General features: G+C 42.5%; 1 protein-coding gene across 1 annotated transcript in view; it reads left to right on the forward strand.

Moving 5' to 3' along the window:
• LOC137504740 (probable cation-transporting ATPase 13A4) overlaps window positions 1-17,992 on the forward strand; it is a 169,098-nt gene that overhangs the window by 119,192 nt on the left and 31,914 nt on the right. Inside the window, exons 20-22 of the mRNA XM_068233323.1 lie at window positions 5,381-5,503; window positions 10,587-10,666; window positions 12,130-12,172. Of these exons, the coding sequence (XP_068089424.1) occupies window positions 5,381-5,503; window positions 10,587-10,666; window positions 12,130-12,172 (246 nt within the window). The remainder of the gene's footprint in view (window positions 1-5,380; window positions 5,504-10,586; window positions 10,667-12,129; window positions 12,173-17,992) is intronic.

Consider the following 17,992-nt stretch of genomic DNA (forward strand, 5'->3'; position numbering starts at 1 on the left):
TAGCCTCAGAGAGGGCAGTGTGGAAGAGTAACAGTTTGGCCTTGTAATCTAGGAAGTCAGCATTGAGATGTGATTTCCTCCATTTCCGTTCGGCTGCTCGAGTTTCTTTCCTGAGGTTACGTGTGTGGGTGTTGTGCCAGGGTTGGGGGTTGGGGGGCTTGATAGGGCGGAAGATTGAGGGGGCAGCTTGATCTAAAGCAGATGAGAGGGCAAGGTTATATTGTGCAGCCGCTTCATTGGGGCATGTTAGGGTGGGTAGGTGGGAGGAGAGGGAGAGAAGGGGACTTGCTAGGACATTTGGGCTGAGATTACGTAGGTCTCTCTGCCATCGACCAGGCTGAGGGGTGGGGAGAGAAGTTGTTGGTGGGGAGATAGTGAAGGTGAGGAGGTGATGGTCAGAGATAGGGAAAGGTGCGATGTCCAGGTTGCTGAGGGAGGTGGACTTTGAGAATATGAGGTCAAGAGTATGACCAGCGCGGTGGGTGGTGGAATTTGTGTGCTGAGAGAGACCAAGGGATTTGGTGAGGGAGAGTAGCTGCTTGGCAGCAGTGGAGATAGGCTCATCGATAGGTAAGTTGAAATCCCCGAGTATGATGGTGGGGAGGTCAGATGACAGGATGTGGGGGAGCCAGGAGGCCAGGTTGTCCAAGAAGAGTGAAGTTGGAGCAGATGGGGGGTGATATAGGACCGCAATGATGGCTGGGAGAGGTTGGTACAGGCGGATTACATGGGCCTCGAAGGATGAGAAGTGCAGGGAAGGGGGCGGTGATAGGACCCGGAAGGTGCAGGGTGCGGAGAGAAGCAGACCCACTCCTCCTCCAGACCTGTTGTCAGGTCTGGGGGTGTGACTGAGATGCAGTCCCCCATAGGAGAGAGCAGCGGCTGCGGTACAGTCAGAGGGGGTGAGCCATGTCTCTGTGAGGGCAGGGAAGGTGAGGGATTTAGAGAGGAAGAGCTCATGGATGGATGTGAGCTTGTTGCGGACAGATCTGGCATTCCATAGACCACAAAACAGAGGGAGAGAGTGCCTGGGGGTTGTATGGATGGGAATGAGATTATTATGGTGTGGTCTGCGGATGCAAGAGGAGTGTGGAGGGGCTGGAAGGGGGTTGGCTGGGAGTTTGGGGACCAGTGGGGGTCTAGGAATGGGTGGGTTGAGGATGGAGGGAGAAAGCACTGGGACCAGCTGGAGAAGCAGGTGGAGGAATAGCATGTGGTAGTGGTGGAAGGGTGGCAAAGGGTTGGTAGGAATATGGTGGGTGAAGTGTGGGTGAGCCAGAGAAAGGACTGGGGGGAAGGGGTGCATTACGTTGTGTGGAGAGGAGGCTGGCAGTGGTTTGGACAGAGGTAGATGTGTAGAGAACGGTGGAAGATGCATGGAGTAGGAGAGAGGAAGCAATGTGTGTGAGGTTTGGATAGTGATCAGGAATGCAGGTGAGGCTAAAAGATTGAGGAAGTTACCTTGGTGTAATGCTGATTTCTGCTGAATTGCTGTTGAATTTTGGTAAATTCTGGTTAATTTCCACCCTTTGAAAACGACCCTTAGAAGACGACCCGAAGTCGGCCGGCCCGACTACCAGACCTCCTGATATACACACAGCATCAGAGCAAATGAGTAATCAGGATGGTCTGGCAGACGATTTGCAATTAAGCAGGGGGGAGGGCCACTATAGTCTCCTGCAAATCAAACAAGCTTGTAGGTGTTACAACTTTGTTTGAAATTACAGATAGGCCAGCAGTGTGAAACAAAAGCCAGAATTTCAATAGCAAGTAGTAAATTACAATGTAAATATGTTACTTAGGCGCTACTAATATGAAAAGCAGAGCAGGACAGCAGAAATGAGCCACATGTAATATATTAGAGATGAAACATACACAGCAGATGGATGCAGCAGGAATCGGTTTCAAATTGAGTGCAGGTCAGATTAGAGATGAAACATACACAGCAGATGGATGCAGCAGGAATCGGTTTCAAATTGAGTGCAGGTCAGATTAGAGATGAAACATACACAGCAGATGGATGCAGCAGGAATCGGTTTCAAATTGAGTGCAGGTCAGATTAGAGATGAAACATACACAGCAGATGGATGCAGCAGGAATCGGTTTCAAATTGAGTGCAGGTCAGATTAGAGATGAAACATACACAGCAGATGGATGCAGCAGGAATCGGTTTCAAATTGAGTGCAGGTCAGATTAGAGATGAAACATACACAGCAGATGGATGCAGCAGGAATCGGTTTCAAATTGACTGCAGGTCAGATTAGAGATGAAACATACACAGCAGATGGATGCAGCAGGAATCGGTTTCAAATTGAGTGCAGGTCAGATTAGAGATGAAACATACACAGCAGATGGATGCAGCAGGAATTGGTTTCAAATTGAGTGCAGGTCAGATTAGAGATGAAACATACCTGTGAGGAGAAGAAGATAAAGATGATCAGGGAATTTGCCGATTAATTGAGGGTGCATGTGCAGGTGTAGTTGAATCATAATTTGAATTCTGGTAAATTCTGGTTAATTTCCACCCTTTGAAAACGACCCTTAGAAGACGACCCGAAGTCGGCCGGCCCGACTACCAGACCTCCTGATATACACACAGCATCAGAGCAAATGATGCTCTGTATTAGAGGTGCAAGAAGGGGATGGGGAACAGTTTGATAATGATTACTACTATTCAAAGCATCTATAGAAGTAATTATTACTACCACAGGTTCAATAAACAGCTTATACTGTGGTTTAGAAAGGGCCCAACGGGGCCTCTCTGGCCCAAGGGCCCCGATGCGGTGGCTACCTCTGCAAGCCCTATTGCTACACCACTGGTTTGCATGCATCTTCTTCTTTTTGTTTATCAGCCCTGGAGCAACAGTTGCTCAGTGTGCAAATCTCAACTTTCAGCTAGAAAGATAAAACATCTGGACCCCCTATCAATTATCCACTACATTATCCACTAAATTATGAATCATTTCTAATTAGACAAGCTCAGAACATCTCTCTGAGAAATGGGAAAAGGAGGATTATTGAGGTGGTGAGGAGGAGCTCCAACCTCAGACTAAGTTTTGTTATGACAGATGACTATGTCTGGGTTTGAAGGCCCATCGAAGACAAGGATGTGAATGAAAGTATGTGCAGAAATCCCTTGGTGTCTGCTTTTATCCTCACAGGTTAGTGTTTTTTCTAAATCGCAAGCTGATAGCAAAATGCTAGGTAAAAAAAACTGATGGAAACCATGGTGACTATTTCCAGTAGTGCGATTTGCCTGCGGCATGATTTTTTACCAAGTGCAAGTGCAACCATTATTCTGCCGCCTTTTGTCTATGATTCAGAAATTCCCAGCTCATTTTTTCACTGCACATGATGGATCGCAGAAGAATTGCTATGGATTCGCAGGTGTGTGGAAAAAAGTGTGATTGTGATCGTATTTCCTAGTGGAAAAGATCCTTGATGACTATTGTGCAGATTTTATGTTTCCATCATCTTTCAATGTATGGGCAGTTTTCTCACCTTCCCCAAAAGGTGATACTGTGGTTTTGAAAATTATTACAATGTAATGATTTAAGCGCACACCACGTACTGGTTGGTATGGGCCTGAGTCAGGTAGTATTAACCACTCCCCATTCAGAAATCAAACAGGTGCTACTGATGAATATGCCCAAGTTATTCTCAGATGTACAGTATTTCAGAAGAAATCTGATCAAGATTTGATCAAAAAGCTAGTGTTGTACCTTTTGATGTAATATATCTCAATGCAGCCAAAGATCCACTGCCACTCCACCAATCCCCATTCTCAGTACAAATAGTAGAAATGTATGGGCATGCTCGATCACCCTTTCAAATGATAAGCTGTTTGATTGGTAGCTGATATTTGGTTTTGCTATTGATGGAGAAATGACAATATTCTACTGTTACTGTAGTGTTGATCAAACTTGTGTTTGGGTTCACCTTACCTATCTATTACTGGTTAATTAAGGTTCAGTAAACTTGGGCCAATACAGTTCTCTATCCTTTTATACTCTAAAGCTAAATTGGAATATTCACTAAAAGTACAGAAAGTCTGGTTACAGTAAAATTTCAAGCTCGTGAAAATTATACAGAAAGGGCTTGAAGCACTTGGTGGGGCTGAATGTTCCTTACCTTTTTATACTTTATAAAATGTAACATTATTACTTACCTTGTTTGACTTCTATATTTAATTGATGTGATCAGTTAAGTGAAGGGAAAAAATGAAGTTCCTTTAAAGGGAATCTGAAGTGAAAATAAACTTATGATATATTGAATAGTATGTGTAGTAAAGAAATAGAACATTAGTAGCACAGATATGAGTCTCATATTGCTTCCAGTACAGGAAGAGTTAAGAAACTTCAGTTGTTATCTATGCAAGAGAGCTTCTCTGAGCTCTCAGACCCAACTTGGGTCAGCTACAGTGCTGTTTTTTGAAGCACTTATTTCAACCTGTCTCTCACTTTTTCTTTTTCTTTTTTTAAGGTTTTACTGCCAGGAAGTTCAAAGAGTCATTAGCTCTGCTCTGTTTCATCATTTAAAATACAGAGTGTAATTTGTAAACTGCAACTATGAGAGAATGATGCAATGTTATAAAAAAAAAGCATTATAACTGAAAATAAAAATATGAGACTTTTCTCTTTGCTACTAATGTTCTATTAATTATCTGTACTATACATACAATTCCTTATATCATACGGGTTTTTTTCGCTTAAGTATTAAACTATAACTTATTTTTTATAGTTTATTAAATGTAACATTACCTCTTAAATTGTCTGACTACTATACAGTATTTGAAGTGACCCTCCAGACTAAAAATCGACTCAGCAGCACTGAAAAGGCCTGGTGTTTCTTTAACAGTTTCACAGCATCAGAACTTTCTTTCTCTTATACAAGCCTCATTTTTTGCTGCACAGAAGAAAATTGCCCAAGCATTTTCCCCCTGATGCTGTGCAAAGCATGATGGGATTTCTGATGGTATTATTCTTGTTCTGCTGTTTTGGTGCATTTTTTTTTTTTACATTTTGAATTTGACATTTGAAGCCTAACGCATGCAGCTGGGAGGGGTTATCAGGACATAGGACAGTTGGAACTGAGTCTTATGCTCCCTGTCACCTCCTTTCAACCAAAAAGATGGCTGCCCCCATGACAAAGATGGCAGCCCCCATGAATTACAAACATTTGCCTGTTCTTTTAAAACAGGGTGGGTAAGAGATTATATTACCTATCTATTCTAATTAAAATAACTAATGTAACTTAATGACAGTGTGTTTGTTTAGGCTGAAGTTCCCCTTTAATTTATGTGTTCAGTTAAATAAGTTAAAAAATTTAATTTAATTTAATACATAATGAACCATAACATAAAAATAACATTTGTTAACAGGGTACTTTCATAAACATGGATAATATTCTGAATGGCAAGACTGAAAATAGTGACTTTCATTTTTCAATGAGTGGAAAGACCTACGAGGTTTTGGAGACATACTTTTATGAGTTGTTACCAAAGGTATGTGATTTAGTGGAAATTAAGAGAAGTATACAGTAAAAGTGTTTACTTACAAAATTTTGCTTAAAGCCAGTACACATGCACAATTTCTGTTGTGCACAGGGATCAGGACTCGATCCCCCCCCCCCCTGGTGACATTTCATTGCCAAGTTCTGTACAAACATATTGATAGCCTAGAGCAGGGGTCCCCAAACTTTTCCAGTCAAGGGCCAGGTCAACATACCTCAGACTGCTGGGGGGCCGGAACATACATGAAATGAAGTTGAAAAACATTACATTGAGTCTAGGTATAGAGTGTCGTTGCCCCCCCCCCCCCCCAATTATGCTCGGAGGAGAACTCCCGCAGCAGCTATACAATCATGCAGCGCCTGAAGAACATTTGTGTACCAGACAGTGAAGCATACCCAGGTGACAACTTGCTATCCAATTGGACAGCAGTGCCTCCTGATGCAGAATTGGAAGCCAGCTAATGACTTTTTGCTGGCTTCTACAGTATGTGGATGGGTGGTGCCAGCACTGCTATTCTATATGTGGGGCGTGACATTTAAAGTGCAGAAGGCCAAATCTATAAGATATACATTTTGTGTTTGGGGGGGGGGCAAGTGAAAAAGCCTTGGAGGGCTGCATTCGGCGGGCCTTAGTTTGAGGACCACTGGCCTAGAGGCTAGAGACATGTTCTGTTGTTATGGAGTGGTGGAGTGACATGGAGCAAAAGGGATAAACAGGAGAACAATGCCTTCTGGCTGCACTCAGCCATTTAGTTTGGTGACTAGTAATGGCCGTCTATTTTCTTTTCACATTTTTGCCCAGATGAGAATATTTATTAAAATATACTAGTATGAGAAAACACGTGTTCACTGAATGCAAAGATGTTAATGTGCATGAGAAAAACACATTTTTGAGAAAGTTTACATTTTTGTGGAAATGTTTTTTTGTTGTTGTTTTTTTAATGAAAATTCATTAGAATTTCCTTGAAAATATTGGTGGAAATGTTTTATTTTATGAAAATTCATTAGAATTTCCTTGGAAATCTGCAGTCAGATAAAAATGAAATTTTCCATGCAGTAAGGACTTTGATGAAAATTAAAGCTTATTTCAATTAGGCAGGGTAGGGGGGCACCATAAATATGCTAGATTTTTGGCAGACTTGACTATCTACAAGGCTTAAGGCTTGCTACATTACACCATGTGTTTCTTCAACTGGTTGTAAATACTAGTAACCAGAACCCTCATCTGTGCCTTGCTGTCATACACTGAACAATCACCCATTCTCCCTGACATGTTATAAGGAAGAATCAGCTCTGTAGACAAGGACATCCAAGTTCACCCTAACAAATGAGCAACACAAAATTCAATTAGTAGTTAAGGAGTAATTTTAAAGCTGCACATATCTTCTAAATTCTAATTGTCTAATAACCTACACAAGAGTATCTGGTACTTAAAGAGACTCTGAAGCCACTTTAAAAAGAAGTTTTTAGCTCTTATTTAGTTTAAGGATCATTGCCAGACCTAAAACGCCGCTATTCCACGGCAGAACAAGGATTTTATAACCCTCAAATCTTAGGGCAAAAATCCACGACTTTCAAAGTTGTGGATTTTGCTGCCCAGGGAGGCAGAGCTTACAGCTGTAGCTCTGCCTCCATTTGCGTCAATCCACCGCAGATCTCCACCTCTCCCCGTCCCCTCAGTAAAAGAAGACTGAGAGGGGTGGGGAGAGGCTGCAATCAGCAGGGATTGATGCGAGGAGAGGCAGAGCTACTGCAGAAAGCTCTGCCTCTACCAGGAAGCGCTCTGTTTTTTTGCCCCAGGGATTTGGGGGTTATAAAACCCTAGCTCGGCCCTGGATATGCAGCATTTAGGTCTGGCAATGATCCTTAAACTAACTAAGAGGTAAAAACTGCTTTTTAAATTGGCTTCAGTCTCTCTTTAAATGAGACATAAAAAGCAGTTTATAAAGTATTTTGCTAATATGACGAGTCACACAAAGTATTCATAGGGGAATTAGAGATTCCCAGCAAGCAGCACTGTAGAAATACAATGCTTGTCTTTATTACATACTTACAAACAGAACAATTTGAACAGCACACAATCAGATATGGGAACAGAGGCATCTAGTTTGAAGGCCAGAAAGTTCAGGGTAGATGACTGAGAGCACTTTGTTTCATTAATAAGTGAATAGATACAATCTTCATATTTCTATCCTGGTGCCTACCTGCATTCCTTTAGTTCTGGTATTAATAAAGTAAATTTGTTTTTATAACAAGCAGGTAAGTTGACAGTTCTCACTAAGCAAGCAATTAGGTCAATAGATCTCAGTCAATCAAAGCTAAAGTCAGAGTCAAGGGTATGTATAGGTGGATGTTGGTGGTATTTTTACTACCGTAATAGTCGAGGTGCCAGACAATATTCAATTGAATCCTTTATCAATTGCCACAGTTAACACATGGTTTACCAAATCACCTGCCCCGTCAGAAAACCTATGTTGGCAAAACCTCTCACAAATTAAAGGACATTATACTTGAACAATATTGGTTTTGATACTGAGGGAAGTCCCTTGGCTGAATATTTCAGAGTATACCATGGAAGAAGACACGCAGTGGGAAAGTTGTCCACATAGAGGAGGTAATTGCGATAAATTATTGTTCCAAATTGAGGCTTGGTGGCTTGATGTTTCCAACAACCAGTGGGTTTAAAGGCAGAATGACATTTTGCACCTTTTCTCTGATATCAATGGATGTCTGAGGAGTCGGATTACTTTATATAAATCCCTGGATAATGAGACTTCATGTGGATATCAGCTTATCTAATGATAATTGGAATTTTTTAGTACTTGCACTTGTAAAGACAGATCCTCATTAGATCCCTATTTAATGATGGCAGAACTGTTTGCCAGATCACGTTAATTAATATCCATTTAGGCAGTTTATTCCCATGGTTCTGAACTGTGGCATTCCAGATGGGAGGAGATCAGTTTTACTCCATTATGATATAGCTGGCTGGCCAATTATAGACTCTGATTTAGCCTAGGTATCTGTATGGCCAGGGACACTGTGTACATGGGGTATATATATACGTGTTGGTGTGGTGAGTGTGTCAGTGCGGTATCTGGACCGGACCTAGATTTCATTAGCAACTTGTGACAGAGCTCAGTCTAGCAGTAAGGATTTTATGAATTTTAGCTTTAGGGATTTGGTGCCCCTCGCCTGGCATGTTTAGGTCAGAGTTGTCCATAGATCAAGTGTACTGAAAAAGATATTTACACTGCTGTATTGTAAATTTACTATAAATGGCGTCTGAATTTACAGCAACAAACAAGCAGCACAAAATGTAATTAATAGTTATGGTGTAACATTAAAGCTGCACATATCTTCTAAATTCTAATTGTCTCATTAACCTACACAAGAGTATCTGGCACTTAAAACAAGGCATAAAAACAGCTTATAAAGTCTTGTGCCAATATGACGAGCAACACAAAGAAGTCATACTGGAATTAGAGATTCCCAGCAGGCAGCACTGTAGTAATACAATGATTGTCTTTATTATATACTTACAAACAGCACAATTTGTGCAGCACACAATCAGATATGTGAACAGGGACATCTAGTTTGAAGGCCAGAAAGTTCAGGGTGGATGACTTTGTATCCATATCTGATAGTATGATGTACTCTTTGTTCCATTAATAAGTGAATCGATACAATCTTCATATTTCTATCCTGGTACCTACCTGAATGGCTTTTGTTCTGGTATCAATAAAGTAAACTTATGTTTATAACAAGCAAGTAGGTCAACAGTTCTCACTCAAAGATGAAGACAAGAAAAGAAGAATAAAATAACAGGAACAGAGGTATAATAGAATAAAATAAGAGCCCAGTAGAGGAAAGAAGTACCAGTACACAGAAAAATATGTAATCAAAAGCAGAAGATATACTGTAAGTATGCAGAACAAGAAAGCACGATACAGATGTGAAGAAGAAGCATTCCACTTTCCAAAGAAAAAAGAATGTTACAGATAAAAACAGAAGCAGAAAGATGAAAACAAAAGAAAGAGAGAGAGAGAGAGAGAGAGAGAGAGAGAGAGAGAGAGACAGAGAGATACAGACAGACAGACAGAGACAGAGAGAAAGAGAAATTATAGATTGGTAGAGGTCCAAGATCAATGTATTTGCTTAAATATCTAGATATTGAGTTTATATTGATTAACGAATAACTTTCACTGATTTTTTTTTTTTTATGTCACAGACTTTTTTTTCTGAAACTGTCAATTATTTCCATCAATTATTATCAATTATTTCCAAAAATGTACATGTTTATTTGTTATATTTCATATATTTTCCATTCACATTCTAATTAACTTCTAATATAATACATGGATAGCAAACTTAGAAAAACAAAATAAAAAAAACCCATCACTATGCAAGTCCCTATATAACTTAAAGGACATGGAGACTGCCATATTTATTTCCTGTTAAGCAATACCAGTTGACTGGCTATCCTGCTGATCCTCTGCCTCTAATGCTGGGCATACACCGGTCGTTTCTGCAGCTCGGTCGTTTCACCGTATTGACTCCCGCGCGTCCCCGAGTGCGCCTGGATCGATCAAGCGCGGAATCGATCCACTTGGTCATCGGACACGTCGGATATTATTAATCGAGCCATCAGCGGCTCGATTGAAAACGACCCGTGTATGCCCAGCATAATACTTTTAGCCATAGACCTTCAATAAGATAGCAGATAAGATGTTTCTGACATTATTGTCAGAACTGACAAGAATAGCTGCATGCTTGTTTCTGGTGTTCTTTAGACACTACTGCAGCCAAACAGATCAGCAGGGTTGCCAGGCAACTTGGTAAGGTAATAAATATGTCAGCCTCCATATCCCTCTCGTTACAGTTGTCCTTGAAGCGTATCACATTCACATTAAGAAAAAGAAAGTTCACACTGCTGTTGGAGAAGATTTGCAGACTATCTTTAAAATGCTTGTAGATTTCATAGATGTTTCATGTCTGTTTTTAATCCTTTTTTAAACCACCACTGGACCCATTCTAACATGTTAATATTATGTTGTTGTATTGCATATGTACAGATACTGATGAATGGTTCCGTTTTTGCTCGAATGTCACCAGGACAGAAATCAACAATTATAGATGAATTGCGAAAGCTTGAGTAAGTATAATTGTTGTATACATATAATTTACAGAAATGTTTTGCCGCACACTGGATTAATTATCATTGCATAAAATGTAAACCAAAAAGGGATTTTACTATATACAAATGCTGACTATATGAAAATGTAAAGTTCTGTCTTTGCTATGTAGGTCTCCATCGCAGATCCAACTAGTAGAAACTAAACATATGGTCACCAGACCATTGCGAAGTCAAGCAAAGGACACTAAGATAAGTGTAAGAACATAGGTGGTGGCCATATACCCAACACTGCAGTCTCACTCACAGTGGCCACTTCTCACCACCTTTGTTCTTACACTAATCCTACTGTCCCTTTCAATTAATTTTATTTAACTTTAGTTATTACGAATGGTATTATAAGTGTTCTGGGGTCATACCTACATGACTTGACCCTGTGAAGTAAGAAGACTAGGGAAATCAATAAATACTAAGACAGCCCAATCGCCTAGTTTTAGATCTTACCGGTGCTTAAAGCAGTAGGAATAGCCATTCTATGCCAGGGAAAAAAACACATATATAAGTAGATAAATACTTGATCTACTTACATAACACATGTATTGTACTGTCCACGTTTTGATTTCAGTGAATTTTATATAGTAAATGAAGAGAATTCTGTTCCTGGTGGGGGCCATGTCTTTTGCGTACAGTTTAGGCTAAATCCTGATGTAATTTCTGCCCTTTACTTTTTTCTTTTCTCCTCCAATCGCTGAGTGAAACACAAGTGAGCAGGGAATCGTGTTTCAGATAAGCAGCTAGGCAGGGAAATAAAGGGAAGAGGAGGAACATATTATAGATAAAAAGAACCCCCCAGCATGCAACTGTTTGGCACTGACAACTAAAGGGCCGGTGCTCCTTAAAGACCACTATCGCAAAAAAAGTAGGCAGTTAAAATGTGACAGATGACAGGTTTTGGGCCATTCCATCTTTTTAAGGGGGATTCTCAGGGCTTTCTTTGTTTTCAACAGCATTTCCTGAGCAACAGTTGCAAAATCTAACTGACATAATAGTGTGCAAATGATTAGGGAGGCCGGCTGGTATCTTGCTATTTTGGCAGTTAAACTGCTGCTCAGGAAATGCTGTTGAAAACAAAGCAAACCCTTAAAATACCCTATGAGGAGATGGATTGTCCCAAAACCTGTCGGTTCTGTCAGATTTTAAATGCCTACTTATTTTCGCGATAGTGGTCCTTTAAGTATGTGTTAACTCCAAATCATAACAGCAGAAAAAGTTTTGAAACTTTTGAATGCAGGATTAGTATCTTTATCACTTAATACACTCAGACCAGTTGTTGTTGAAATTTCATTTTTATAGTGACACTCCCGCTTTAATGCTGGCGAGTTCAGGAATTGCATAGGGACCTCAATTTACACAGCAGACTTATAGTAAACATGATGTTAATTGTAGCCCCCAGGTTTGTGTTATTGACAATTTGTTTTCTCCAGTTATTTTGTAGGGATGTGTGGTGATGGAGCCAATGACTGTGCAGTAAGTGAACCTTATTTCTTCTTGTTTCTTGTATATCTTCTTCCAGAGGCGTAGCTAGGCTTTTCAGCACCCGGGAACAAAGACTATTAATGCGCCCCCTAAGGTGAAGGTTGTGCCGCGCCAAAAACGGGGCGTGGCCACATAATAAATGTGGGCATGGTTATAGGTGGAGCCAAATGTACATGGAGGTTAGCAGGCTCACGCTCACCCACCCTCCCTCAGTATGTACCTTCCAGCATGTTCCAGGACAAATTCAGCAATCATGAGCAAACATGAGGCCCCCAACATGACCAACTCAGCAATCATGAGGCCCCCAACAAGACAAATTCAGTAACCATGAGGCCCCCAACAAGACAAATTCAGCAGTCATGAGGAACATAAATAGACAGTATTTCACATAAATAGGCAGAATGCCCCCTTAATATGGTAGATACCTCTCACCTGGCAGCAGTTCCCCAAAATACACTCAATCTGACAGCATTAATGTCCGGGTGTCTGGCGCAGCAGGCGGAACTCACCTCCATCTCGTCGCAGCGCCAGATGGATTTGCCGCTACTCTGGTCTGGTCCACACCAGAGCAGCGGCTGCGGCACCCAAACTTCCGGCACTGGAGCGAGATGGAGGTGAGTTCCGCATGCTGCGCCAGACACCCGGACATTAATGGAGGGGACAGCGAGGGAGGGAGAGCACCCTAAGGTGAGGGAAGGAGGGGGAGATGGCCCCCCTTCCCTACCGCTGCTCACAGCTCTCCCTCTTCTCTGCACTGCTCCCCTCCCCCCAAAAAAACAACAACAAAAAAACACTGCAGCTCAGCTGGGCGCCCTTGGGGACCCGGCGCCCGGGGGCACTTGTCCTACCCCGACCCCCCCTAGCTACGCCCCTGTCTTCTTCACTAGCCCAGATAAAATGACATAATTTCAGCATAGACCTTAGGCAATGTTCACAGTGGGGTGTTACAGTGCAAATTACAGAGGCATTTATTACAGAAAGTTGCACTGCATTAGTAAGTTTATGTGATGTTCAGAGTGCATGCGATCTGTGATATGATACAATGGACTATGGTATCCCAGCATGTGCAGTGCATTACCGCATAAAAGGCTTGATTCACTAAACCGTGATAACTCATATCACAGCCATTTTCACTCGCATTTTCGCTTTTGCGCAGGATCGCAAAGTATCCCAAATTTGCGATTGCGCGCGATAATTTGCAATTGTGCACAATAATTTGTGATCGTGCGCAAAGCGAAAATGCATGCAAAAATGGCCGTGGTATGAGTTATCACGGTTTAGTGAATCAAGCCCAAAGTGTGCATTATTAGTGGCGGTGAGGCATACTTTTCATTGACTGTATGCTTCACTGTATGCAATGCAACAGTCGCAAAACATGCAGTGAGACTTTTTGTTGCATTTCTGGTTTTACAGGGAGTGGAATGCAGATCCCTCTGTTAACTTAGCCTTACAGTATAGTTATTATTACCTTACACCAGCAAAATCCAACACTTTTTATGAACAGTACCAGTTTAGATAAAAAACTAAACATGTGTGCATGTAATGCACATATAGTATGTGAAAGCTAATTGAGCAGTGTTTCTTTTTCTTATTACAAAATGAAAATGAAGCTCCACATAAGGAAGGTTCATAATGGTGTGTGCCATTGGGGTTGTGGGTTTGGGGAGAGCACCATTAGTTACCTACGGGATGCTACTCCTCTGGTCCTGGCCCGTACAACACGTGCCATCTTCTTCATCTGACCTTCAGCTTCTGCAGACATTTGTAATTCCTGGCAGGGTCTTGTGCACACGCCACAATGTATGCCGGGAGATGTAGTCCCTGGATGTGAGTGCAGCTCTTTACTCACATCTCCTGGACTACATCTCCCAGCATGCAGCGCAGCATGCATGACCCCTCTGGAAATAACAAATGCCTGCAAAAGTTGGCAGTCGGGTGAAGAAGATGGCATGTGTTGTACTGGCCAGGACCAGAGGAGTAGCACCCCATAGGTAAGTAATGGTTCTACTCTCAACTCTGCACCCCCAACAGCACATACCAATGTTTTAAGAAAGCAAACTTTTGTTTTACATAGCATTTTATTAAGGGGGCTTTTAGGACTATTGTAGCCCCTTACACACTCCAATGAGTTCTGGTTCACCATGAGCTTGCTGGTTAGTCTGTACCTCTCGGTGTTACAAGCCCTGCTCCATAGAGCCAAACTAATCCATGCCATGCACTGATGAGGATTAACCAATGCGAAAAAGACTGTATGCATGTTGGATTATTATGGCTCTGTACAAATTAACAAGCTGAAAAATCATTGCATTCCAGCGGTTCTGGAGGTGTGTTTAGCTTCTAAGGGCAACAATGGTTAATTTGCATATATTCAGCAGTGATGCACTGGGAGACATCTCAAGCTCACTCCAACCTGAATTATTGCAAATTCTTTCTGTTTTAAGATAGCAAACTTTTGTTTTCTATAGCATTTTAGTAAGGGGTCTTTTAGGACCATTGTAGCCCCTTACACACCCCAATGAGTTCTGGGTCACCATGACCTTGCTGGTTAGTCTGTACTTATGGGGAAGTTCAGATTCTAAAAAGAAAAAGAAACACTGCACAGTTCACTAATAAGTAAGTGCAGTGTGCACACCAAATGATGCAACAAGACAGCTGCCTGGCTTCCTGTATTGCAGTAACCATGTTGTGGTTAGTAATGGCTGTAATACTGACATGAGTAAGGCTTATTCACAGTGGGACTGCGTTATAAACTCTTATAAAGCAGCTTACCGCACTGCAATGATAATCCTATGGGATGTTCACAGTGCAATGTTAGAGTCGCATTGTAACGTTTAGCATTATGGTAACGCACTGCTGCAGTGTGTTACCTCTTAACGCACACATTACCGGGTACAGGAAAGCATACTTTTCATTGCCTGTATGCTTTATTGTTCCTACTGCATGCGACGGTAACGCAGCATTAAGTACCTTTTTATTGCATTGTGTTGTAATACTGCATTGTGACTTTAACATTGCATTACAATGCAATGTCTTACTATGAATAAGCCCCCCCCCCCCCCAAAAAAAAAAAAAAAACAGCTTTTTGCTGTGGCCTTTTGTTTTACAGAAATAGGAAGATATTTTTTTTTGTGAAATGCATTTAAAGGGAAGGTTCGGGGAGGGCTGTAAAAAAATAAAAATCAAAATCCACTTACCTGGGGCTTCCTCCAGCCCGTGGCAGGCAGGAGGTGCCCTCGCCGCCGCTCCGCAGGCTCCCGGTGGCCTCCGGTGGCCGACCCGACCTGGCCAGGCCGGCTGCCAGGTCGGGCTCTTCTGCGCTCCAAATGCCGGCACTTCTGCGTCCCACGCGGACGCGCTGACGTCATCGGACGTCCGCCGGGCTGTACTGCGCAGGCGCAGTAGTTCTGCGCCTGCGCAGTACAGCCCGGCGGACGTCCGATGACGTCAGCGCGTCCGCGTGGGACGCAGAAGTGCCGGCATTTGGAGCGCAGAAGAGCCCGACCTGGCAGCCGGCCTGGCCAGGTCGGGTCGGCCACCGGAGGCCACCGGGAGCCTGCGGAGCGGCGGCGAGGGCACCTCCTGCCTGCCACGGGCTGGAGGAAGCCCCAGGTAAGTGGATTTTGATTTTTATTTTTTTACAGCCCTCCCCGAACCTTCCCTTTAAGGTAACCTTAAGTACAGGTGGCGGCTGTGATTAATGTCAAACTAAGAAAAAAAAAGTAGGCCAGATTTGCATGAAAACATGAAATATTCCTTGAGACCTTTCTTAATAGGAAATGTGCATTGAGGGAGGTGTTAGCAGTCCCACTCTGTCCCACTCTGTCACTGCATTCCATAATTTTGTGCCAGTGGCGTAGCTACTGATTATGGGGCCCCATGGCAAAACTTTCATGCAGTCCTCAGATATAGGCACTCTTAAAGAACAAGCGACATCCATGCTAACCTAGAAATAAAAAACACATATAAAAGTAGATAACTAATACTTCTACTTACATAACAGATGTATTGTGCTATTCACGTAATGATTCCTGTGAATTTTATAAAGGAAAAGCAGAAAATCCTACTCTAGGCAGTGGCCATCTTGCCAAGCTTAATGCTGACATCATATCCTCCCTGACTCTTGTTTCCCCCCCCTCCCTTCTCTTGCTCATTGTGTATTCATTAGCTGCCCTCCTCCCAGAGTCTTTTTTTTTATTTACACATCCAGTCACTGAGTCACCTCAGCCTTGCTTGTAAACGCAAGTGATCAGCTAGGCAGGGAAATAAATGGAAGAGGAGGATATTATAGATAACAAGAACTCCCAGCATTCAAAAGAACTCCCAGCATTCAACTTTTTGGCACTGTTTGGCACTAGGGCCAGTGCTCCTAAAGTATGTGATAACGCCAAACCATAACAGCAGAACAAAGTTTTGAATGCAGGATTAGCATCTTTATCACTTAATACACTCAGACCAGTTGCTGTTGAAATTTGATTTTTATGGTGATAATACCGCTTTAAGCAATACCACCTGCCTTACCCTATGGATATGAGTTAATTGGGCAATTTACAAACTCATCCAGTCAACCCTGCACATAGTTCATGGGCACTGAGACAAAGTCAGAGGCTGGAGAAACACAAAAAATGTAATGGTGAATACATTAAGTACCACCTGGGCACCAATAACAGCTGCTATGGCTATTGCTACACCCTTGTTTTGTGCTAATAATTACCTTTATATTTATAAGGTGTAGGCCTTGGGATGTAAACAAAAAGGCATGATCATGGCAAAATCAGTGATTGCCAGTTAACACATGTGTTGTGGTTGGGTTGGCCAATCAGACATCACAGTGATGTCAGATCAGAGCTGTTTACTGTGGCCTTGTTAAGGAAACTCATTTTACATCACTTTGGATAAACCAGCTTTTTATGTGACTTTTTATTTTGTATTTTTATCATGAAAAATTGCATCTTGCTAGTTTTTGCAATCAGAGGAATGTTGTAACGATTGGGGAATTATTTCCGTGGTCAGCGCACAAGATGCGCTCTGACACTGCGGAAATCCTCCACAAGCGTATAAAATAAAAGAACCCAGATATGGGGCTGTGCACCTGTAGAGGGAAATTCCCATCAGCAGATGGAGCTGTGGAGTGCAGAGGAATAACCCCTCTGCACTGCCACAGATGCCAGAGGGGAATTGTACGAGGTGAAGCAATGCAGGGCAAGATAGCCCTTAGAGAGAGAGAGTGAGCACAGAGACAGAATGTATGTGTGTCCACCAATCTAGTCGCCACCCGGCGACGGTGAACACACAACAGCGAAGACCAAGTGGGAACGCAATCGCAGAATGGCGATTGCTAATAGCGACACCAGACTGAGTAAGACAGAGCAAAGGAAGAATAACAACAGAACTGATAACAAATTGAAACCAACACAAAGGAGCAGACAGGACTAACTACACGCGGTCACCACACGTTAGGCGCAATAGCGACAAAGCACTGCGCGGCACGGTCGCCACACGAGAAGCGCAATAGCGACAAAGTGTACAAACCTTGACTAACCAAAGAAACATGAAAACAAAAGAGAACGCGAACGCTTGCTAAACGGTTACCTCACCGAGACGACATCAAGAGCTCGATCCAGACAGACAGACAGATGGAGCAGCCAGTAGCAACCGCTGCTCTGGCTACACTACTAAGGCAAAATACAGAAGGAACCACCGCCTCTACCGCTAGGGCGAATGCGATCCAAACAGACAGACAGATGGAGCAACCAGTAGCAACCGCTGCTCTGGCTACACTCCCAGACAGAGTACAGAAGGAACCACCGCCTC

The sequence above is a fragment of the Hyperolius riggenbachi genome, chromosome 4 (genome assembly GCF_040937935.1).
Source record: "Hyperolius riggenbachi isolate aHypRig1 chromosome 4, aHypRig1.pri, whole genome shotgun sequence".
NCBI lineage: Eukaryota > Metazoa > Chordata > Amphibia > Anura > Hyperoliidae > Hyperolius > Hyperolius riggenbachi.